We start from the raw sequence: 25,442 nt of genomic DNA on the forward strand, positions 1-25,442 counted from the left end.
GTATGAGTGATCCAGTTTCTCTACATCTTTAGCATTGATGTTGTCATTAGTTTAAAAAAATTTTTTTATTGAGGTATAGTCAATGTACAAAATCATATAATTTCAGGTGTACAACAGATTCACAATTTTTAGAGGTTATACTCCATTTACAGTTACTGTAAAATATTGGCTATATTCCTTGTGCTGTATAATATATCCTTGTGGCTTATTTATTTTATACATAGTAGTTTGTACCTCTTAATCCCCTACCGCTATCTTGCCTGTCTTCCTTTCCCTCTACCCACTGGTAACCACTGGATTGTTCTCTTTATCTGTGATTATTTTTCCTTTTTGGTACATTCACTAGTTTGTTGTATTTTTTAGATTCCTCATATAAGTGATATCATACAATATTTGTCTTTGTCTGACTTATTTCACTTAGCATAATACCTGCCAAGTCCATCCATGTTCGTTGCAGATGGCAAAATTTCATTCTTTTTAAAAAGGCTGAGTAGTATTCCATTCACATCTTCTTTATCCATTCATCTGTTGATGGACACTTAAGTTGTTTCCATATCTTGTGGCTATTGTAAGTAATGCTGCTATGAACATTGGGGTGCATGTATCTTTTTGAATTAGTGTTTTCATTTTTTTGGGATATGCACCCAGGAGTGGAATTGCTAGATCATATGGTAGTTGTATTTTTAGTTTTTTTTGAGAAACTTCCATACTGTTTGCCACAGTGGCTGCACCAATTTACATTCCCACCAACAGTGTATGAGGGTTTTTTCCTCTCTGCATCCTCGCCCACATTTTTTGAGTTCTTTATGATGACAGCCATTCTGACAGGTGTGAGATGATATCTCCTTGTGGTTTTTCATTTGCATTTCTTTAATGGTTAACAATGTTGAGCATCTTTTCATGTGCCTGTTGTCCATGGGAAAAGGTTTATTCATGTCTTATGTCCATTTTTAAATTGAGTTATTTGGGGTTTTTTTGATATTGAGTTGTGTGAGCTGTTTATATTTTGATTATTAACCCCTTATCAGTATTATCATTTGCAAATATTTTTCCCATTCAGTAGATTGTCTTTTTGTTTTTTCAAAGGTTTCCTTTGCTGTGCAAAACGTTTGATTATGTCCCATTTGCTTATTTTTGCTTTTATTTCCTTTGCTTCAGGAGAAAGGTCAAAAAAATATTGTTGTAATTTATGTCAAAGAGAGTTCCACCTGTTTTCTTCTAGGAGTTTTATGATTTCTGGTCTTACATTTAGGTCTTTAATCCAGTTTGAGTTTATTTTTGTATATGATGTTAGAAAATGTTCTAGTTTCATTCTTTCACATGTAGCTGTCCAGTTTTCCCAGCACCACTTATTGAAGAGACTATCTTTTCTCCATTATATATTGTTGTCTCCTTTGTTGTAGATTAATTGACCATAGGTGTGTTAGTTTATTTCTGGCTCTCTGTTCTGCTCCAATGATCTGTGTGTCTATTTTTTCTGTTTTTATGCCAGCATCATACTGTTTTGATTACTGTAGCTTTGTATTATAGTCTGAAGTCAGGGAACATGATACTTCCAGCTCTGTTCTTTCTCAACATTGTTCTGGCTATTGGGGGTCTTTTGTATTTCCATACAAATTTTAAAATTATTTGTTCTAGTTCTGTGAAAAATGCCATTAGTATTTTAATAGGGATTACATTGAATCTTCAGATTGCCTTTGGTAGTATGGTCATTTTAACAATATTAGTTCTTCCAGTCCCTTTCCATCTGTTTGTGTCATTGTCAGTTTCTTTTATAAGTGTTGTATAGTTTTCCTTACCTCTTTGGGTAGGTTTATTCTTAGGTATTTTATTCTTTTTGATGTGACTGTTTTCTTAATTTCTCTTTCTGATAGTTTATTGTTAGTGTATAGAAATGCAACAGATTTCTGCACATTCATTTTGTATCCTGCAACTTTACCAGATTCATTGATGACCTCTAGTAATTTTTTGGTGGCATCCTTAGGATTTTCTATCTATAGTATTGTGTCATCTGCAAGCCATGACAGTTTTACTTCCTCCATTCCAGTTAGAATTCCTTTTATTTCTTTTTCTTATCTAATAGCCGTGGCTAAGACTTCCAATACTATGTTGAACAAAAATGGTGAGAGTGAGCATCTTTGTCTTGTTCCTGATCTTAGAGGAAATGCTTTCCGCTTTTCACATTGAGTACGATGTTAGCTGTAGGTTTGTCTTATATGGCCTTTATTATGTTGAGGTATGTTCCCTCTATGCCCACTTTCTGGAGAGTTTTTACCATAAATCGGTGTTGGATTTTGTCAAAAGCTTTTTCTGCATCTATTGAAATGATCATATGGTTCTTATTCTTCAGTTTGTTAATGTGGTGTATTACATTGATTGATTTGCAGATATTGAAAAATCCTTGCAACCCTGGGATAAATCCCACTTGATTATGGTATATGATCCTTTTACTGTATTGTTTGATTCAGTTTGCTAATATTTGGTTGAGCATTTTTGCATCTATGTTCATTAATGATATTAGCCTGTAGTTTCTTTTTTGGTTTGTGATATTTGTCTTGGTTTAGTATCAGGGTTATGCTGGGCTCATAGAATGAATTTGGAAGCATTCGTTCCTCTGCAATTTTTTGGAATAGTTTGAGAAGGATAGGTGTTAACTCTTCTCTAAATATTTGGTAGAATTCACCTGTGAAGCTATCTGGTCCTGGACTTTTTTTTTTTTTTTTTTTTTTTTTTTTTGCGGTACGTGGGCCTCTCACTGTTGTGGCCTCTCCCATTGTGGAGCACAGGCTCCAGACGCTCAGGCTCAGCAGCCATGGCTCACGGGCCCAGCCGCTCCGCAGCATGTGGGATCTTCCCAGATCGGGGCACGAACCCGTGTCCCCTGCATCGGCAGGCAGACTCTCAACCACTGTGCCACCAGGGAAGCCCTGGACTTTTGTTTTTTGAGAGTTTTAAAAAACTGATTCAGTCTCATTACTGGTAGTTGATCTGTTCATATTTTTTATTTTTTCCTGGTTCATTCTTTGGAGATTGTACATTTCTAGGAATTTGTCCATTTCTTCTAGGTTGTCCATTGTATTGGCATACAGTTGTTCTTAGTAGTCTCTGATGATCCTTTGTATTTCTATGGTGTCTGTTGTAACTTCTCCTTTTTCATTTCTGATTTTATTGATTTGGGTCCTTTCTCTTTTTTTCTTGGTGAGTCTGGCTGAAGGTTTATCAATTTTGTTTATCTTGTCAAATAACCAGCTCTTAGTTTTATTGATCTTTTCTATTGTTTTTTAAAGTCTCTATTTAATTTGTTTCTGCTCTGTTCTTTATGATTTCTTTCCTTCCACTAACTTTGGGTTTTGTTTGTTTTTCTTTTTCTAGTTTCCTTAGGTGTAATGTTAGATTGTTTATTTGAGATTTTTCTTGTTTCCTGAGGTAAACTTGTATTGCTATAAACTTCCCTCTTAGAACTGCCTTTTTACTGTATCCTGTAGATTTTGGATTGTTGTGTTTTCATTTTCTTTTGTCTCCATGTATTTTAAAATTTCTTCTTTGATTTCTTCAGTGAACGATTGCTTGTTTAGTAGCATATTGTTTAGCCTCCACATGTTTGTGTTTTTTACAGTTTATTTTTCTTGTAGTTTATTTCTAGTCTCATAGCATTGTGGTTGGAAAAGATGCTTGATATGATTTCAGTTTTCTTAAATTTACCAAGGCTTGTTTTGTGGCCTTGTACATGAACTATCCTGGAGAATTTTCCACGTGCATTTGAAAAGAATGTGTATTCTGCTGCTTTTTGATGGAATGTTCTATGTGTATCTATTAAGTTCACCTGGTCTAGTGTGTCATTAAGGCCAGTGTTTCCTTATTAATTTTCTGTTTGGATGATCTGTCCATTGATGTAAATGGGGTGTTAAAGTCCCCTACTATTATTGTATTGCTGTCAACTTCTCCCTTATATCTGTTAGTATTTGCTTTATGTATTTAGATGCTCCTGTGTTAAGTGCTTATATATTTGCGATTGTTGCATCTTCTTGGATTAAGCCCTTGATCATTATGTAATGTCCTTCTTTGCCTCTTGTAACATTCTTTGTTTTAAAGTCTATTTGATGCAAGTATTTCTACCCTGGCTTTCTTTTGATTTCCATTTGCAATGAATACCTTTTTCCATCCCTTCATTTTCTGTCTGTGTGTGTCTTTAGATCTGAAGTGAATCTCTTGTAGGCAGCATATATACGGGTCTTGTTTTTGTTTCCATTCAGCCACTCCATGTCTTTTGATTGGAGCATTTAGTCTATTTACACTTAAAGTAATATTGATATGTATGTTCTTATTGCCATTTTGTTAATTTTTTTAAGGTCTTTTTTGTTCCTTTCTTCTTCTTTTGTTCTTCTTGTGATTTGATGACTGTCTTTAGTGCTATGTTTGGATTCCTTTTTCTTTTTTGTGTGTGTATCTATTATAGATTTTTGGTTTGTGGTTATCATGAGATTTATATATAGCAATATATATATATTTGATTGTTTTAAGTTGTTGATCTCTTAATTTCAAATGTATTTTAACAACCTTGCATTTGTACTCTCCTCCCCTCATGATTATTCTTTTTTTTTTTTTTGCGGTACACGGGCCTCTCACTGTTGTGGCCTCTCCCGTTGCGGAGCACAGGCTCCGGATGTGCAGGCTCAGTAGCCATGGCTCACAGGCCCAGCCGCTCCGTGGCATGTGGGATTTTCCCGGACCGGGGCACGAACCCATGTCCCCTGCATCGGCAGGCGGACTCTCAACCACTGCGCCACCAGGGAAGCCCGATTATTCTTTTTGACATAGTATTTTACATCTGATTGTTTTGTGTATCCCTTAACTGCTTATTGTGGGTATAGATGATTTTATTACTTTTGTCTTTTAACCTTCCTACTAGCTTTGTGCCTGGTTGATTTTCTATATTTACTGAGTTTACCTGAGTTTTTTTCCTGTTGTAATTTTCATGTTTCTAGTTGTGGCCTTTTTTTTTTTGCTTATGGAAATCCTGTTAACATTTCTTGTAAAGCTGGTTTGGTAGTGCTGAACTCTTTTAGCTTTTGCTTGTCTGTAAAGCTTTTGATCTCTCCATCAAATCTGAATGAGTGTCTTGCTGGGTAGAGTATTCTTCATTGTAGGTTTTTCCCTTTTATAACTTTAAATATATTGTACCACTGTCATTAGTTTTTATTATAACCTTTCTGATAGGTGTGAAGTGATAGGTCATTAAAGTTTTAATTTGCATTTTCCTAATGGCTAATGATATTGAATATCTTTTCATGTGGTTATTTGGCATCTGTGTATCTTTTTGTTTAATTTTAATTTTTTAAATTTTTATTTATTTTTTTATTATTTTTTAAAATTCTTTTTAATTTTATTTTTGGCTGTGTTGGTCTTTGTTACAGTGCGCGGGCTTTTCTCTAGTTGCATTGAGCGGGGGCTACTCTTCGTTGTGGTGCGTGGACTTCTTATTGTGGTGAGCTTCTCTTGTTGCAGAGCACGGGCTCTAGGCACGCGGGCTTCAATAGTTGTGGCACGTGGGCTCTAGAGACCGTTGTGGCACACGGTCTTAGTTGCTCCACGGCATGTGGGGTCTTCCCAGACCAGGGCCTGAACCCGTGTCCCCTGCATTGGCAGGCAGATTCCCAACCACCAGGGAAGTCCTTTTTTTAAATTTTTAATTAAAAAAAATTTTTTTTTTTTGGTCTGCATTGGGGTTTCGTTGCTGCGCGCGGGCTTTTCTCTAGTTGCCATGCATGGACTTCTCACTGCAGTGTCTTCTTTTGTTGTGGAGTCTGGGCTCTAGGCACACGGGCTTCAGTAGTTGTGGCGCATGAGCTCAGCATTTGTGGCTCGCGGGCTCTAGAGCGCAAGCTCAGTAGTTGTGGTGCATGGGCTTAGTTGCTCCGTAGCATGTGGGATCTTCCCAGACCAGGGATTGAACCCATGTCCCCTGCATTGGCAGGTGGATTCTTAACCACTGTGTCACCAGGGAAGTCCCATCATCTGTGTATATTTTTAGGTGAGATGTCTCTTCATGTCTTTTGACCATTTTCTGATTGGATGTTTTTTTAAACTGTTGAGTTTTGAGAATTCTTTATATAATCTAGATACTAGTCCTTTGTCAGATATGTGGCTTGCAAATATTTTTTCCCAATCTGTAGCTTGTCATTTCATTCTCTTTACAGGGCAAAAGTTTTAAATTTTGGTGGAATTCAGGTTATCAATTTTTCCTTTTATGGTTCATGCTTTTGGTATCAAGTGTAAAAACTATTTCCCTAGTTTAGATCCTGAGGATTTCCTCCTAAGCTTTTTTCTTCTGAAATCAAATTTTTATGTTTTACATTTTAGTCCATGACCCACTGTAAGTTAATTTTTGTATGGGGTGTGAGGTTTAGGTTGAGGTCCTTTTTTAATTTTTTTTTAAACCTATGGATATCTAATTGTTCCAGGACCATTTGCTGAGAAGGCTATTTTTCCTTTACTGAATTGCTCTTTTACACCTCTGCCAAAAATCAGTTTGGCATATTTATACAGATCTATTTCTGGGTTCTCTATTCTATTCCATTGATCTATGCATCTATCCTTTGACAAATACTACACAGTGTTTATTAGTATATAATAGTATGGCTTGAAATCAGGTAAAATGCTTATCCCATTTTATCCTTTTTCAAGACAGTTGTAGCTTTTTTAGTTCCTTTGCCTTTTCATATAAATTTGAGAAGAATACTGTCTGTATCTAAAAAAACCCATATTGCTGGGAATGTAGGTTTAGGGGTTTTGGGTAGATGGTCTTTACCAAATTGATTTTTAAATTGGTGGTGCAGCCAGTTGACTTATTGAAAGGAAGGGTCTTGATGGCCTTATGAAATGGTCAGGTGGTCTGTGTTGCTAATGACTCAGAAGGTCCACTGTCCTGCCTCAAAATGTTTCTCCCAATCTGAATGAAATACACTAGGTAGACACTCATTGTTTTGAGTAAAGGCATTTTTTTTTAAATGTAAAACTTCTTCGAAAGGTCAACATTTTATACTGCTGTCATTTTTACAGCAGTGGAATAGCTTCTCTGTTTCTTTCCTCCTTACGCAAGCACAAAAAGCATGGGATGGGTGGGGAAAGGAAGGAAGAACAATTTTTGGATCAGAGAATGCTTCGCTTGCACAGCAGGAGGTTACTGAGTGCTTTTTCCAGTTGAAGCACAGACAGGAGTTTTGAAAAGGATCTGAAGCCTAATTTAACCTTTTAAAAATTTTGCATCATTTTTATATTTAAATAACTATAATTTTAAAAGTATAGATACTACATTTGAGAAGTTTATTTTACAATTTATTTTCAAATGGCTCTGCATTTGTTTAAAATACTGCATTTGTTGATGCCTCCTCCAAAGTGCATCTTGTAAAAAGCAAAAGCATCCTGCTAATGATAGCTCTTTTCTCAAGAATGACAGCATGTTCTTATTTTACTTACACAACGAGATGATATACCACCTAGTTATAAGAATGAAGCACACATTATATTTCACAAAAAACATCTAAGTTTTACTTACCTCATCTGGGAACATAATTTTAGTATTTCATATCTTCTCAAGTTTCACAGAAACGTCCTAAGTAATTAGCCTATGTAGATACAAAGAATTTGAAAGCGTTATTATATTTTCCTGTTGCAGTTTTACTTACAGAAAACTATTTACAATTTAATAGCATTGAAAACTTTTGTTCAATATATTTGTTTTACACAGTGATTCAGGTTGTACTAAGTGAAGTATAGAGTCTACTCCTATGGACCTATTACTTTATAATTTGTCTTGTTTCCTAGATCATAATGAGTATCATGTTTTGGCTTCCTTTCCTGAACTTTTAGAAGACCTGTTCTACAAAATGTATATTTCACTTATTTTCAGCTTTCCCCACCATGATTGCTATGGTGTAATAACATTTTGATAGCTTTCACAATTGTGAAGTTTATACTGTTTGTATTTTGTACATCAGGCTGCACATAAGCTCCATCCAGCAAGAGTTTTATTTAAAATAAGGATATGGCACTTTCCCAGGAGCAGGGAAAGAACTGTGATTAATAGGTTAAGGATGAAATTTCCTTAGAGTAAGAATGTAATTTTCAAATTGATGAGAAGGAACCAAAACTCATGATGGGCAAAGGGATTGTAAGAAAATACCCTTATTCTCTGCATTAGTTCAGGTCTCTTGACCTGGATGAATTATATTCCTGGGGACTGATAGTACCTTTCAGTGGGATTGCAAAGCCACTCTTGATGATCTTTGAGAATGCGTAGAGAGTAAGAGGATAGTGTACAAATACCATTCCATGTATAGAATGACCATAAATTACAACCAGTGAACTCCCAGACAGGATTCTAGAATATAATATTAAAGGGTGATTTGTGGGCTTCCCTGGTGGTTCAGTGGTTGAGAAGCCACCTGCCAATGCAGGGGACACAGGTTCGAGCCCTGGTCCAGGAAGATCCCACATGCCATAGAGCAACTAAGCCCATGTGCCACAACTACTGAGCCTGTGCTCTGGAGCCTGCGAGCCACAACTACGGAGCCTGTGTGCTGCAGCTACTGAAGCCTGCGTGCCTAGAGCCCGTGCTCCATAACAAGAGAAGCCACCACAATGAGAAGCCCACGCACCGCAACGAAGAGTAGCCCCCACTCGCCACAATTAGAGAAAGCCTGTGCACAGCAATGAAGACCCAACACAACCAAAAATAAGTAAATAAAATAAATATATTTATAAAAAGAAAAAAAGGTGATTTGTGAGGAGATATTAGAGCAAATACTAACCCTTGAGCCAATTTTATGTTCTTGAAGAGAACCAGCACGTAGACCTTGCCATGCCATTTTGTGTAAAGTCACTAGATCCAGGAACTGTAGTTGACATAGAACATATGGACTTTATGAAGGCATTTGACAAAGTTTGTCTTAATATTCCTAAAGACAGTATGAATAAATACAAACTGGTTACACAAATAATTGTGTAGTTTAATAACCAGCTGAAGCGCTGTATCTGTAATGTGCAGAGTAGTGGATTAGTATCAACCAAGCAGATATGACATGCCATAGCCTCAACTTTGTCATATTCAACATTTTTTATCAATAAATTAGATGAATAAAACAACTTGCAAGGATCAATTTTGCAGACGATACAAAGCTTAGAATTTTCTGGGTACTGAAGTCACTAAAGTCTGAGTTTAAAACGTACATATGGGGCTTCCTTGGTGGTGCAGTGGTTGAGAGTCTGCCTGCCAATGCAGGGGACATGGGTTCGTGCCCTGGTCTGGGAAGATCCCACATGTCGTGGAGCAGCTAGGCCCGTGAGCCATGGCCACTGAGGCTGCATGTCCAGAGCCTGTGCTCCACAACGGGAGAGGCCACAACAGTGAGAGGCCCGCGTACCTCAAAAAAACCCCAAAACAAACAAACAAACAAAAAACATACATATGTATGTGTATATATACATAAAAAATATATTTTATTTATTTATATTTGCAGTTATATTTCTTGTTGTGCCCTTGCATCTGAAAAGCCAAATGCTCACATAATAGAATGAGGGTTATTGGTTGTAAGGGATAGGTAGCTTTAGGGGAAAAGGAGAATAGTGGAGGAAGATTGGGCATGGATCCTGAAGGGCAAGTAGGGCAACTAGGTCTCATCAGGGACTGAAGTAAGGAATTGGAAGTTCACTGGGTATGAGACACTGACTGGTTCCATATTTTCCTCTCTTACTCTGGATCCACAATGTCTTTTTCTCATTTTCTCTCTATGTGTCTGCTCATTTTTCTCTCTCATCCCAATAATGTGGCTTACTCTGTACATCGCACGTGACCCTTCTTTATTATGGCCACCCTAAAGGTGTCCAAATTGCCTGGTCTTCAACACTTACAGGCCTAGCTGGCTCATCCCAGCTCAGGGCTTGGTTCTTCTAGGTCTTATGTCCAACCCTCATCTACCACTCAGCCATGGTAGGGTGGATGGGTGGAGGGGGTTTTAGTCATGTAACCACACAGAGCAACCAGGACTGTGGAAGGTGGATTCTCTACAAAAGGGGAAATAAGTGGGAAGGAATGGATTGGTATATTCAGTATAATGAGACATGGTTTTACAGTGCAGTGTGGTTTTTTGTTTTATTTTTTCCTGCGGTAAGCGGGCCTCTCACTGCCGTGTCCACTCCTGTTGCGGAGCACAGGCTACAGACGTGCAGGCTCAGCCACCATGGCTCACGGGCCTATCCGCTCCGCGGCACGTGGGATCTTCCCGGACTGGGGCACGAACCTGTGTCCCCTGCATTGGCAGGCAGACTCTCAACCACTGCGCCACCAGGGAAGCCCAAGTGCAGTGTGTTTTTAAATAGGGGCTTTATTTAACATAAAAGCCAGTTCTAGTATATAATAGCAACATATAATTGCCAAAAATACAAAAGACCATTGTGATCTAAGGTTGAGTAAGATGATGTTACTAATGGTATTATTAATGAGAGATTATAATGAGGGAAGTTTGAATCCTCTCTTATTCTGCTTTAGTGAGACCAGCTGAAGTATTCAATTCTGGGCACCATACCTTGAAACAGATAGAGAACACTGGAACAAGTTCAGAGAAAATTATCTAGAATGAGGAAGAAAGTCAAAACCATGTCATATGGGAAACAGCTGAAGGAATTGGAAGCGTTGACCTGGAGAATTAGAAGATACAGAGTGTTCCTAATAGCTGTCTTTAAATATTAGAATAAGGCCTGGGTTATTCCTCATGGTTGCCAGGTGGTTTAGGACCTGTGGATGCTGCAGGGAGGAAGATTTGGGGTCAGCAAGAGAAAGAATTTCCTCATAGACAAAACCATCAGAGGATGGAACAGGCTGCTTTACAAAGTAGTTTCCCATCACTTGGGATGCTGAAATAGAGCCTGGATAACAACTTATCTAGCTTGGAATAGTCTCAGTGAACCCATCCAGAGCTTGAACCAGGTTATATTTATGATTTCTTTCAACCTTCTTTTATAAATCTGTAAATTTGGTGTCAGTGGCAGTTAGGTGATTGATGTAGTCATTCATCTGTATCCCATAGTATTATATCATGGTTTTTAATTTGAATTTTTTATTATTTAAGTTTAAATGAGAAAAACGTTAATGTATAAAAAATTTTTTTTGAATTTTATTTTATTTTTTTATAGAGAATGTTCTTATTAGTTAACCATTTTATACATATGTCAATCCCAATCTCCCAATTCATCCTACCACCCCCCTACCACTTTCCCCACTTGGTGTCCATACGTTTGTTCTCTACATCTGTGTCTCTATTTCTGCCCTGCAAACCGGTTCATCTGTACCATTTTTCTAGGTTCCACATTTATGCGTTAATATATTATATTTGTTTTTCTCTTGCTGACTTACTCTGTATGACAGTCTCCAGATCCATCCACGTCTCTACAAATGACCCAATTTCATTCCTTTTTATGGCTGAGTAATATTCCATTGTATATATATACCACATCTTCTTTATCCATTTGTCTGTCAATGGGCACTTAGATTGTTTCCATGACCTGGCTATTGTAAATAGTGCTGCAATGAACATTGGGGTGCATGTGTCTTTTTGAATTATGGTTTTCTCTGGGTATATGCCCAGTAGTGGGATTGCTGGGTCATATGGTAGTTCTATTTTTAGTTTTTTAAGGAACCTCCATACTGTTCTCCATAGTGGCTGTATCAATTTACATTCCCACCAACAGTGCAAGAGGGTTCCCTTTTCTCCACACCCTCTCCAACATTTGTTGTTTGTAGATTTTCCAATGATCCCCATTCTAACCAGTGTGAGGTGATACCTCATTGTAGTTTTGATTTGCATTTCTCTAATGATTAGTGATGTTGAGCATCCTTTCATGTGTTTCTTGGCAGTCTGTATAACTTCTTTGGAGAAATGTCCATTTAGGTCTTCTGCTCATTTTTGGATTGCATTGTTTGTTTTCTTAATATTGAGCTGCGTGAGCAGTTTATATATTTTGGAGGTTAATCCTTTGTCCATTGATTCATTTGCAAATATTTTCTCCCATTCTGAGGGTTATCTTTTCGTCTTGTTTGTAGTTTCCTTTGCTTTGCAAAAGCTTTGAAGTTTCATTAGGTCCCATTTGTTTATTTTTGTTTTTATTTCCATTACTGTAGGAGCTGAATCAAAAAAGATCTTGCTGTGATTTATGTCGAAGAGTGTTCTTCCTATGTTTTCCTCTAAGAGTTTTATAATGTCCCATCTTACATTTTGGTCTCTAATCCATTTTGAGTTTATTTTTGTGTATGGTGTTAGGGAGTGTTCTAATTTCATTCCTTTACATGTAGCTGTCCAGTTTTCCCAGCACCACTTACTGAAGAGACTGTCTTTTCTCCATTGTATATCTTTGCCTCCTTTGTCATAGATTAGGTGACTGTAGGTGCGTGGGTTTATCTCTGAGCTTTCTATCCTGTTCCATTGATCTATATTTCTGTTTCTGTGCCATTACCATACTGTCTTGATTACTGTAGCTTTGTAGTATAGTTTGAAGTCCGGGAGCATGATTCCTCCAGCTCTGTGTTTTTCCATCAAGGCTGCTTTGGCTATTCAGGGTCTTCTGTGTCTCCATACAAATTTTAAGATTTTTTGTTCTAGTTCTGTAAAAAAATGCCATTGGTAATTTGATAGGGATCGCATTGAATCTGTAGATTGCTTTGGGTAGTATAGTCATTTTGACAATATTCGTTCTTCCAATACAAGAACATGGTATATCTCTCCATCTGTTTGTATCATCTTTAATTTCTTTCATCAGTATCTTATAGTTTTCTGCATACAGGTCTTCTGTCTCCCTAGGTAGGTTTATTCCTAGGTTTTTTATTCTTTTTGTTGCAGTGGTAAATGGGAGTGTTTCCTTAATTTCTCTTTCAGATTTTTCATCATTAGTGTATAGGAATGCAAGAGATTTCTGTGCATTAATTTTGTATCCTGCTACTTTACCAAATTCGTTGATCAGCTCTAGTAGTTTTCTGTGGCATCTTCAGGATTTTCTATGTATAGTATCATGTCATCTGCAAACAGTGACAGTTTTACTTCTTCTTTTCCAATTTTCCAATTTGTATTCCTTTTATTTCTTTTTCTTCTCTGCTGTGGCTAGGACTTCCAAAACTATGTTGAATAATAGTGTCAAGAGTGGACCTCCTTGTCTTGTTCCTGATTTTAGAGGAAATGCTTTCAGTTTTTCCACCATTGAGAGTGATGTTTGCTGTGGGTTTGTCATATATGGCCTTTATTATGTTGAGGTAGGTTCCCTCTATGCCTACTTTCTGGAGAGTTTTTATCATAAATGAGTGTTGAATTTTGTCAAAAGCTTTTTCTGCATCTATTGAGATGATCATATGGTTTTTCTTCTTCTGTTTGTAATTTGGTATATCACATTGATTGATTTGCGTATATTGAAGAATCCTTGCATCCCTGGGATACATCCCACTTCATCATGGTGTATCATCCTTTTAATGTGTTGTTGGATTCTGTTTGCTAGTATTCTGTTGAGGATGTTTGCATCTATATTCATCAGTGATGTTGGTCTGTAATTTTCTTTTTTTGTAGTATCTTTTTCTGGTTTTGGTATCAGGGTGATGGTGACCTCAAAGAATGAGTTTGGGAGTGTTTCTTCCTCTGCAATTTTTAGGAAGAGTTTGAGAAGAATGAGTCTTAGATTTTCTCTAAATGTTTGATAGAATTCACCTGTGAAGCCATCAGGTCCTGGACTTTGTTTGTTGGAAGATTTTTAATCACAGTTTCAATTTCATTACTTATGATTGGTGTGTTCATATTTTATGTTTCTTCCTGGTTCTGTCTTGGAAGGTTATACCTTCCTAAGAATTTGTCCATTTCTTCCAGGTTATACATTTTATTGGCCTAGAGTTGCTTGTAGTAGTCTCTTATGATGCTTTGTATTTCTGCGGTGTCCATTGTAACTTCTCCTTTTTCTTTTCTAGTTTTATTGATTTGAGTCTTCTCCCTCTTTTTCTTGATGAGTCTGGCTAAAGGTTTATCAATTTTGTGTATCTTCTCAAAGAACGAGCTTTTAGTTTTATTGATCTTTGCTCTTGTTTTCTTTGTTTCTATTTCATTTATTTCTGCTCTGATCTTTATGATTTCTTTCCTTCTACTAACTTTGGGTTTTGTTTGTTCTTCTTCCTCTAGTTCTTTTAGGTGTAAGGTTAGATTGTTTTTTTGAGATTTTTCTTGTTCCTTGAGGTAGGCTTGTATTGCTATCAACTTCCCTCTTAAAACTGCTTTTGCTGCATCCCATAGGTTTTGGATCGTTGTGTTTTCATTGTCATTTGTCTCTAGGTATTTTTTGATTTCCTCTTGGATTTCTTCAGTCATCTCTTGGTTATTTAGTAACATATTGTTTAGCCTTCATGTGTCTGTGTTTTTTAATGTTTTTTTTCCCTGTAATTGATTTCTTTTTTTTTTTTTTTCCTGTAATTGATTTCTAATCTCATAGCATTGTGGTCACAAAAGATGCTTGATATGATTTCCATTTTCTTAAATTTACTGAGGCTTGATTTGTGACCAAGGTGTGATCTATCCTGGAGAATGTTCTGTGTGCACTTCAGAAAAAAGTGTAATCTGCTGTTTTTGGATGGAATGTCCTATAAATATCAATAAAATCTATCTGGTCTATTGTGTCATTTAAAGCTTGTGTTTCCTTATTAATTTTCTGTTTGGATGATCTGTCCATTGGTGTAAGTAAGGTGTTAAAGTCCCCCACTATTATTGTGGTACTGTTGATTTCCCCTGTTTTGGCTGTTAGCAGTTGCCTTATGTATTGAGGTGCTCCTGTGTTGGGTGCATATATATTTATAATTGTTATATCTTCTTCTTGGATTGATCCCTTGATCATTATGTAGTGTCCTTCCTTGTCTCTTATAACATTCTTTATTTTAAAGTCTATTTTACCTGATGAGTATTGCTACTCCAGCTTTCTTTTGATTTCCATTTGCATGGAATGTCTTTTTCCATCCCCTCACTTTCAGTCTGTATGTGTCCCTAGGTCTGAAGTGGGTCTCTTGTAGACAGCATTTATATCGATCTTGTTTTTGTATCCATTCAGCAAGCCTGTGTCTTTTGATTGGAGCATTTAATCCATTCACGTTTAAGGTAATTATCAATATGTATGTTCCTATTACCATTTTGTTAATTGGTTTGGGTTTGTTTTTGTAGGTCCTTTTCTTCTCTGTGTTTCCCACTTAGAGAAGATCCTTTATCATTTGTTGTAGAGCTGGTTTGGTAGTGCTGAATTCTCTTAGCTTTTACTTGTCTGTAAAGCTTTTGATTTCTCTGTAGAATCTGAATGAGATCCTTGCTGAGTAGAATAATGTTGGTTATAGGTTCTTCCCTTTCATCCGTTTAAATATATCATGCCACTCCCTTCTGGCTTGGAGAGTTTCTGCTGAGAAATCAGCTGTTAACCTTATGGGAGTTCCCTTGTATATTATTTGTCATTTTTCCCTTGTTGCTTTCAATAATTTTTCTTTGTGTTTAATTTTTGTCAGTTTGATTACTGTGTGTCTCAGCGTGTTTCTCCTTGGGTTTATCCTGCCTGGGACTCTCTGCACTTACTGGACTTGGGTGGCTATTTCCTTTCCCATGTTAGGGAAGTTTTAGACTATAATCTCTTCAAATATTTTCTTGGGTCCTTTCTCTCTCTCTTCTCCTTCTGGGACCCCTATAATGCAAATGTTGTTACGTTTAATGTTGTCCCAGAGATCTCTTACGCTGTCTTTATTTCTTTTCATTCTTTTTTCTTTATTCTGTTCCACAGCAGTGAATTCCACCATTCTGTCTTCCAGGTCACTTATCTGTGCTTATGCCTCAGTTATTTTGCTATTGATTCCTTCTCGTGTATTTTTCATTTCAGTTATTGTATTGTTTATCTCTGTTTGTTTGTTCTTTAATTCTTCTAGGTGTTTGTTCTTTAATTCTTCTAGCTCTTTCTTAATCATTTCTTGCATATTCTTGATCTTTGCCTCCACTCTTTTCCTGAGGTTTTTTTTAAATCATTTTCACTATCATTATTCTGAATTCTTTTTCTGGAAGGTTGCCTATCTCCACTTCATTTAGTTGTTTTTTGGGGTTTTATTTTGTTCCTTCATGTGGTACATATCCCTCTGCCTTTCCATCTTGTGTATCTTTCTGTGAATGTGGTTTTTGTTCCACAGGTTGCAGGATTGTACTTCTTCTTGCTTCTGCTGTCTGCCTTCTCAAAAATGATTATTAGTTTGTTTCAACCGTCTCTTGCATAATGGCATGGATAGGCACAGATGGTGGATGGCATTGATAGGCAGATATGGTGGCATCACTCAGTTATAGGAGCAGTTTCTACAGTCCTAAGGGAGGTTGCATTAAGAGTAAGCATTCCTTGTATAATCTAAGAGTTTTAGTGCCCTGGAGCAAATATTTAACAAAGCTTTGTCCTGTCTTCGGTGAATAGCGAGACAAGTAGAGGCCACTTGAAGAATATTTGTATACTTGAGACAGAAAAAAGAATTACCTTTCTCTTGACTTTGCTAAAATTCCATTTTTCACTGCCCCTATCTGGCCAAACATATATAAGCATTTTATCTGAAGGAAGTAAGAGGATTTAGCTGACATTCATATGGTAGATAAATATGATACAAATGGTTACAGGCATAAGTGCTGATTTTAAAATAGACTTGGGTTTAATGCTGACTTCTCTACTTAGCAGCTGGTTATCTAACTTCAGTAGTCTCCGTTTCCTTAAGTGTAAAATAGGTATAATCATACCTACCTGAGGGGAAAAGTACTATCTGATTTAGGCAGAAGAGATTAGGTTCAAAGTGTTTCTCCTATATCTGGTTTTATGACAGAATGTTAAATCCTATAAAAATCTTAAAATGTTAAAAAACTGAACAGGAACTTAGAGTTCATTTGGCCCAATGCCATAATTTTATAAATGAGGGAAATGAGATCTGAAGAAGCTAAGAAGCATCTCCAGGATCACAGTGCAGTTGGAAGTGAAAGGCCAGTGATTTATTCCCACATCGTGGAAAAGGCATCTTAAAATAAGAATTGTAAAGATGTTTTCATCATTTTTAGTTTTATTTTATGGAAAATATTTCAAGAGTAAATCTTTCTTAGAGATACCATGGAGAAATTATTACTCTGAACAACCCTATTCTAATTCCAAGATTTTGTGTCAGTCGATATCATGCCAGTTTTTAAAATTTTATCCAGATGTATGCAGTGTTGCAAGTATTACTCCATGGCATAGCACAGTATACATTTACTTCATTTAACCAACATGGTTACAATAACATCTTCAGTTGAACGTTATGTTTTAGAATTAAAAAAACTATCATTTCAGTAAATGTCTGTTCTATTTTCTAGATGTCTCCAGAAGAAAAAGTTTGTAAGTACTGTGGAGTCAGCTATCTAATTCTTCATGAGTTTAAGGCTATGGAAGAAAAAGTGAAAGCAATGGAAAAAGAGATGAAATTTTATCAAGGAAGTGTAGAACGTGAAAAGAGCCTTCAAGAAACACTACAGACTCTTAGCCAAGATTTTGAACAGTACAAAATTGACAGTGAATCCAAAATGGAAAGGTTAGAATATGTTATTCTTTTCTGTCATTTATTTAGTTTGGAAGAAAAGTACAGAGTATAGACTTGACTTTGTTTTTCTAGAATTTCTCTGCATCAAGTATAATTTATACCTTAATACATTTGAGTTTGTTTATTATTACTGATTACTAAATATACTTCTTAAATATAATTTGAGCATTCCTTTGAGGTGTATATTTCTATCAATAATTAGAAACCAATTGATTCAGTAACTATAAGTTGTGATGGGTTGATTTAACTTTTCCCCAGATATATATCTTAATTTTTTCATTAGGAAAGTTTATCTATCAAAAATCAGGTGAATTTTGGTAGATTTGATATCTAACATTTGTTTTTAAACGTGCATGAATATTTAGATTTATAGAATAAGGCTTTCATGTTATGAAAAGGAGGCCAAAACATTAAAATTGGCACATGATTCTAAATCAGTGAAACTGGAATAAAATTAAAGATTGGTTTCCTAATGTTGAGTCTAATCAGCAAGTTAGTCTGCCTAAAGACACCTCACTGAGCTTATACAAACACTTCTACGAAAGGGTTTTTGCTGTTGTTTCATGGCTTTTCCTTTGAATGAATATGTCTCCATTTAAAATATCGACAGCTGGGGCTTCCCTGGTGGTGCAGTGGTTGAGAGTCTGCCTGCCGATGCAGGGGACACGGGTTCGTGCCCGGGTCCGGGAAGATCCCACATGCCACAGAGTGGCTGGGCCCGTGAGCCATGGCTGCTGAGCCTGCGCGTCCAGAGCCTGTGCTCCGCAATGGGAGAGGCCACAACAGTGAGAGGCCCGCGTACCGCAGAAAAAAAAAAAGAAAAAACAAAAGAAAATATCGACAGTTGTGTTAGTAAACTATGAACTAATGAATATAATGAAATCGTGTCCTTATAAAGTAGAAACTTTCTTAAATCTCTTAGGATTAAGTACTCCTATTAAATTTTATTACAAATTTGAATAATTACATTAAATACCAATTCTTAGTCCTTTGCTAAGAAAATTTTGTTATATTTTCTTGAATTTCAAGTCTGAATAGTAAAGTATTTAATAATGTTTGAGTGGAAAAATTAAAAATATTTAGTTTAAAATTTTAAATTTGGAGGGTTTTTGCCTGTCAGATTCTTTTGTTTGGTGTTACTCCCACTTTCTTGAATAATATATTATATTATATAAATAATACATAAACATACGAAATAAAAGAAGTATTGATATATAGAAGAAAAGGCAAGAAAGTCCTTTTTTATCCTTCTGATTGCTTTCTTCTTACTGGAGATAAAAAAATAAAAAAACACTTTTAATGGTTTGGTATATATCTTTCTAGATCCTTCATTTTGCCTTAAACTTTATTATAGATATATCCTTTAAATATATGTAATGTTTATATATACCATGTAGTTTTAAAACTATTTTTTAATAGACTCATTTTTAATATAAGTAATATAATAAATATATTGGTCTGTGACTTTTACCCCTTAATTTTATATACTGGAAATTGTTCCATGTTAATGCATATAGATCTATCTTGTTCGTAACTGCTGCAAAGTCTTCCTTACTAAGAATATGCTATAATTTACTTAACCATTTCTCTTTTCAACATTTAGATTATTCCAGTATTTATGATTACACACAGTAGTTTTATTTATATTCTTGTGTACATATGTTTTCCATAGGATAAATTCCTAGAAGTGGAATTGCTGAAAAGAAAGTAAATACCAATTTAAAATTTTGGTGGACATTATACCAAATTGTCCTTTGAGAAGATAGGGTTAATTTGTATTTGGCCAATAGTTTATAAAGTGGTCATTTCCTTACATCTTGTTAATACTGGAGTCTTCTTAATTTTTCTCAAATTTTCACATTTTTCTTCAGCAGAAAAAATGTTACTTCATTGTTATTTAATTTGTGTTTCTTTATTGCTAGTGAGGTTGAACTTTTTTTCATATGTTTATTAGATATTTATGTTTTGTCAGTGAGTTACTTGTTCATATATATTGTCCAATTTTATACAGTATTATTTGTATTTTTTGTTTATATATAGGAGTTTTTAATATAATATGGACTCATACTTTGATTACATATTGCTAATATTTTCTCATTGCTGCTTATCTTATTGTTTATTGTATTTTTTTCTGTATCAATTTTTAAAAAATATGCCAAATTTTGGTAAGGGTTCTGAATCAAGTCCTTTTGGTTGCAAACAACAGAAAGTTACTCTGGCTTTTGCTAACCTAGATTCAAGCAAGTTGAAAAACAACATAAGTTTAAAACTTTTATAGTGTTGTTGTTCTGGTAAGGCTTTTAATGTATGAGTTAGATTTATAATTTCATGGGTTTTTTTGTTGTTGTTTTATAAATATTTATTTATTTATTTATTTATTGTTGTCCCAATATCATTCTTTAAATTCTTCATCCTTTCTCACTTGATTTGAAATGGCACCTATTATAGTCTTATTCTGGACTCTGTTTTATGCTATTGATCTATAATCTATCACTGGGTGTCTTAGTCCATTTGGGCTGCTATAACAAAGTAGTAGACTGGGTGACTTATAACAATATTATTTATTTCTCACAGTTCTGGAGGCTGGGAAGCCTAGGATCAAAGTGCTAGCATATTTGTTACCTGGTGACAGCCCCTTCCTGGTTCATAGACAGCTGTCTTCTTGCTGTGTCCTCATATGGCATTGAAGGCAAGGGAGCTCTCTGGAGTCTCTTTTATAAGGATACTAATCCCATTCATGAGAGCTTCATCCTTAGGACCTAATCACCTCCCAAAGGCCAAACCTCCAAATATCATCACATTGGACAATAGATTTCAACTTAAGAGTTTTGGGAGGACACAAATATCCAGTGTATAGGAGTGGGCCAGCAACACACTTCTAACTACTTTTGCTTTATATGTTTTGATATTTTGTAGGGCAACTGTTTGTTTTGCTTTTCATATTATCCTGGCTTTTCTAACATTTTCTAGATGAATTAGAATCAGCTTATCAGATTCCATAAAACATTCTATATTATGATTTAGATTGGAGTTGCATTTGCTTTCTAGAGCAATTTGACATCTTAAGAATTTACATCTTTATAATCTTCAGTCTTTTTATCCTGGTACATGGTATTTTACCCCCATTTATTCAGGCTTTGTTTAAATTACTCAATAAAATTTTGGAATTTTCTTGCATATTCCATATTAGTTTAATTCCTGGACATGTAACTTTTGTTGCTGTTGGGGATGGGATCTTTTTGTTCATTAGATTTTTAAATTTTTCTGAATGCTATTGATTTTCATATATTGACTTTGTAACTAGCTCACTTACTGAATTCTTTTATTACTTGTATTTGTTTTTCAGTTGATTTTCTTGAATATATTACATATATTCATTTTATATATACACAGTACACATATATAAGACAATCACATTATATGCAAATAGTAACTGTCTTACCTTTAAATTTCTAATAGTTCCCCACTCCCCGTCCTTTTTGTCTCGTTAACTTGGATTAGACCTTTAGAACAGTATTGAACAGTAAACTTGTAGAGTGCATCTTTGTCTTATTTCTGATTTAATGTGAACCCATCTGGTGTGTTTCTATGTTAAATTGGGTGTTGGCTATAGGTTTCTTTTTTTTTTTTTTTTTTGTGGTACGCAGGCCTCTCACTGTTGCAGCCTCTCCCGTTGCGGAGCACAGGCTCCGGACGCGCAGGCTCAGCGGCCATGGCTCATGGGCCCAGCCGCTCCGTGGCATGTGGGATCTTCCCAAACCGGGGCACGAACCCGCGTCCCCTGCATCGGCAGGCAGACTCTCAACCACTGCGCCACCAGGGAAGCCTGGCTATAGGTTTCTTAAAGATGACTTTTGTCAAAGGAATTTCCCTTTTTTTCTAGATCCTTAAGGTTAATATTTTAATCAGGAATTGAATTTTAACAAATGCTTTACTATCTTCTTTGTTGTAAATTAATTGTCCCTATATGCATGGGTTTATTTCTGGGCTCTCAATTCTGTTCCATTGATCTATGTATCTTTTTCTGTCAATACCATGCTATTTTGATTACTATGGCTTTGAAATATTGTTTGGAATCAGGGAGTGTGATACCTCCAGCTTTATTCTTTTTTCCTCAGAATTGCTTTGGTTATTTAGGGTCTTTTGTGGTTCCATATACATTTTAGAATTTTTTGTTTTACTTCTGTGAACAATGTCTTTGGGACTTTGATGGGGATTGCGTTGAATCTGTAGATTGCTTTAGGTAATATGGACATTTTAACAATGTTAATTCTTTCAGTCCATGAGCATGGAATATCTTTCCATTTATTTGTGTCTTCAGTTTCTTTCAACAATGTCTTAGAGTTTTCAGGTCTTTCACCTCCTTGGTTAAATTTATTTCTGGGTGCTTTATTCTTTTTGATGCAGTTGTAAATAGAATTTTCTTAATTTCTCTTTCTGCTAACTCATTATTAGTGTATAGAAACCCAACCGATTTTTGTATGTTGATTTTGTACCCTGGAACTTTACTCATTTATTATTTCTAATAGTTTTTTTTGTGGATTCTTTAGGGTTTTCTATATCTAAAATCATATCATCTGCAAATAGTGACAATTTTACTTCTTCCTTTTCAATTTGGATGCTTTTTACTTATTTTTCTTGCATGATTGCTCTAGTTAAAACTTCCAGTATTATGTTGAATAAGAATGGTGAGAGTGCATATCCTTGTCTTGTTCGTGACTTTAGGGGGATAGCTTTCAGTTTTTCACCATTGGGTATTATGTTAACTGTGGGTTTGTCATATATGGCCTTTATTATGTTGAGGTACATTCCTTCTATACTAACTTTATTGAGAGTTTCTATCATAAATGGGTGTTGAATCTTTTCAAATGCTTTTTCTGCATCTATGAAATGAGATCATGGTTTTTATCCTTCACTTTGTTATAGTGATGTATCACGTTGATTGATTTGTGGAAGTTGAAGCATCCCTGGAATAAATCCCACTTGATCAATGTTATTATACTTTTAATCTATTGTTTTATTAATCTAATATTTTGTTGAGAATTTTTGCATCTATGTTCATCAGAGATATTGGCCTATAATTTTGTGTGTGTGTGTGTGTGTGTGTGTGTGTGTGTGTGTGTGTGTGTGGTCATTGTCTGGTTTTTGTATCACAGTGATGTTGACCTCATAAAAATGAGTTAGGAAGTCTTCCTTCCTCTTCAAGTTTTTTTTTTTTTTTTTTTTTTTTTTGGTGGTACGCGGGCCTCTCATTGTGTGGCCTCTCCCATTGCGGAGCACAGGCTCTGGACACGCAGGCTCAGCGGCCATGGCTCACGGGCCCAGCCACTCCATGGCATGTGGGATCTTCCCAGACCGGGGCACGAACCCACGTCCCCTGCATCGGCAGACAGACTCTCAACCACTGCACCACCAGGGAAGCCCCTCTTCAAGTTTTTTGGAGTAGTTTGAGAAGGATAGATATTAAATCTTCTTTGAATATTTAGTAGAATTTACCTGTGAGGCCCTCTGGTCTTCTGGTGGACTTTTGTTTCATGGGAACTTTTGGATTACTGTTTCCATCTCTTTACTAGGGATTGGTCTATTCAGATTTTCTATTTCTTCATGACTCAGTCTTGGAAAGTTGTATGATTCTAAGAATTTGTCCATTTCTAGGTTGTCCAATTTTTGGCATATAGCTGTTCATTATATTTTATTATAATCCTTTGTATTTTTGTGGTATCCATTGTTATTTCTTCTATTTTGTTTCTGATTTTATTGATTTTATTAACAGAGCCTCCTGTCTCTCTTTTTTCTTAGTTAGTTTAGCTAAAGGTTTGTCAATTTTGTTTATCTTTGCAAAGAACCAGATCTTAGTTTCATTGATCTTTTCTGTTGTGTTTTTATTCTCTATTTCATTTATTTCCTCTCTGATCTTTATTATTTCCTTCCTTCTACTGACTTAGGACTTTATTTGTTCTTCCTTTTCTAGTTCCTTTACATGTATGGTTAGATTGTTTAATATTGTTCTTGTTTCATTGAGACTTTTCTTGTTTCTTGAGGTAAGCCTGTATTGCTATAAACTTCCCTCTTAGAACTGCTTTTGTTGCATTCCATAGATTTTGGTATTTTATATTCTTATTTTCATTTGTCTTCAGGTAATTTTTTATTTCTTCTTTCATTTCATCATTGAACCAATAGTTGTTAAGTACCATGTTGTTCAGCCTCACATATTTGTGACTTTTCCAGCTTTCTTCTTGCAGTTTATTTCTGTTTTCATACCATTGTGATTGGGAAGGATGATTCATATGAATTCAGTCTTTAAATTTATTGAGACTTGTTTTATGTCCCAACATATAGTCTATTCTTCAGAAAGTTTCGTGCACACTTGAAAGAAAATGTGTATTCTGCTGCATTGGAATGGAATTTTCTGTACAAATCTATCACATCGATCTGGTCTAATGTTTCACATAAGGCCAGTGTTTCCTTGTTGACTTTCTGTCTAGATGATCTATTTATTGATGTAAGTGGAGTGTTAAATTCCCTACTATTACTGGGTTGCTATCAGTTTCTCCCTCTAGGTCTGCTAATAAGTGTTTTATATATTTTTGTGCTCCTAGATTAAGTGCATATATATTAATAACTGTTATGTCTTCTTGATGAATGATCCCTTTATCATTATATACTGTCCATTATTGTCTCATGTTAACTTTTTTGGCTTGAAGTCTGTTTTGTCTGATGTGAGTATGTCTATACCCACTTTCTTTTGGCTGCCATTTGCTTGGAGTATCATCTTCCATTCTTTCACTCTGAGCCCGTGTTTGTCTTTAGAGCTGAGGTGAGTTTCTTGGAGGCAGCATACAGTTGGGTCTTGCTTTTTAATCAGTCCAGCCACTCTGTGTCTTTTGATTAGTGAATTTAATCCGTTTACATTTAGGGTGATTATTGATAGGTGAAGACTTAGTACTGCCATTTTATCTTGTTTTCTGGTTGCTCTATTTCTCCATTATTTCTTTTTCCTTGTGATTCTGCCTGCCATTTTGGTTTAGAGGTTTTCTATGATGTTTTTCTCAGTTACCTCTTTTTTTATATTTCATGTCTCTGCTCTAGATTTATGTTTTGGGGTTACCATGAAGTTTGTATAAAATGTCTCATAAATAAAATAGTCCTTTTTTAGGTAACATCTTATCTTCACTTACCTATATATTCACTCTACCATGTTGTTGACATCACTTTCTCCTAATATATTTTCTAATATTAAGCTATACTTACATTTTTGGTATAAAGCCATTTGGATTATGGTGTGTATTTCAGAGTTCCCTAAATTTTATGCATTTGCTTACAGCTATGAGTACTCTATACTATTTTTCCATAAATGCTCCATTTAATATATATGTTTAAAGGAAATTTTCTGTAAGAAAAGTAAGTGGGAAAACATTATCACTTGCCATAAATAGAAGGTTAAAAATAAAGATATAATTATTAAAATAAAATGTCTTTGTACCACTAAAATAATTATCCATATTACTAGTTATGTGTGAGAAATTTTACAAAAGTTATTTATATTTAATATGGTGCTGGATTAATTTGCTAATGTTTTACATAGATTTTTGCATCCGTATTCACAGGTGAGGTCTTGTTTTATAGTATAAATACTGGCTTAAACTAGCCTGTTGAAAAACGTTAAGAAGCCTTTCACCTTTTGTGTACACCAGACATGTTGAATAACACATGAGTTGCCTGTTCCTTGCAGCTTTGGCAGATATCCTTCATAAAGAGTGTGCTTGTATCTTTTTTGGGAAGTAGAATTTTGATGACTCAT

General features: G+C 35.4%; 1 protein-coding gene across 1 annotated transcript in view; it reads left to right on the top strand.

Annotated features, from left to right (window-relative positions):
• LEKR1 (leucine, glutamate and lysine rich 1) overlaps window positions 1-25,442 on the top strand; it is a 336,798-nt gene that overhangs the window by 23,528 nt on the left and 287,828 nt on the right. Inside the window, exon 6 of the mRNA XM_067737845.1 lies at window positions 17,418-17,632. Within this exon, the coding sequence (XP_067593946.1) occupies window positions 17,418-17,632 (215 nt within the window). The remainder of the gene's footprint in view (window positions 1-17,417; window positions 17,633-25,442) is intronic.

The sequence above is a fragment of the Pseudorca crassidens genome, chromosome 5 (assembly GCF_039906515.1).
Source record: "Pseudorca crassidens isolate mPseCra1 chromosome 5, mPseCra1.hap1, whole genome shotgun sequence".
NCBI lineage: Eukaryota > Metazoa > Chordata > Mammalia > Artiodactyla > Delphinidae > Pseudorca > Pseudorca crassidens.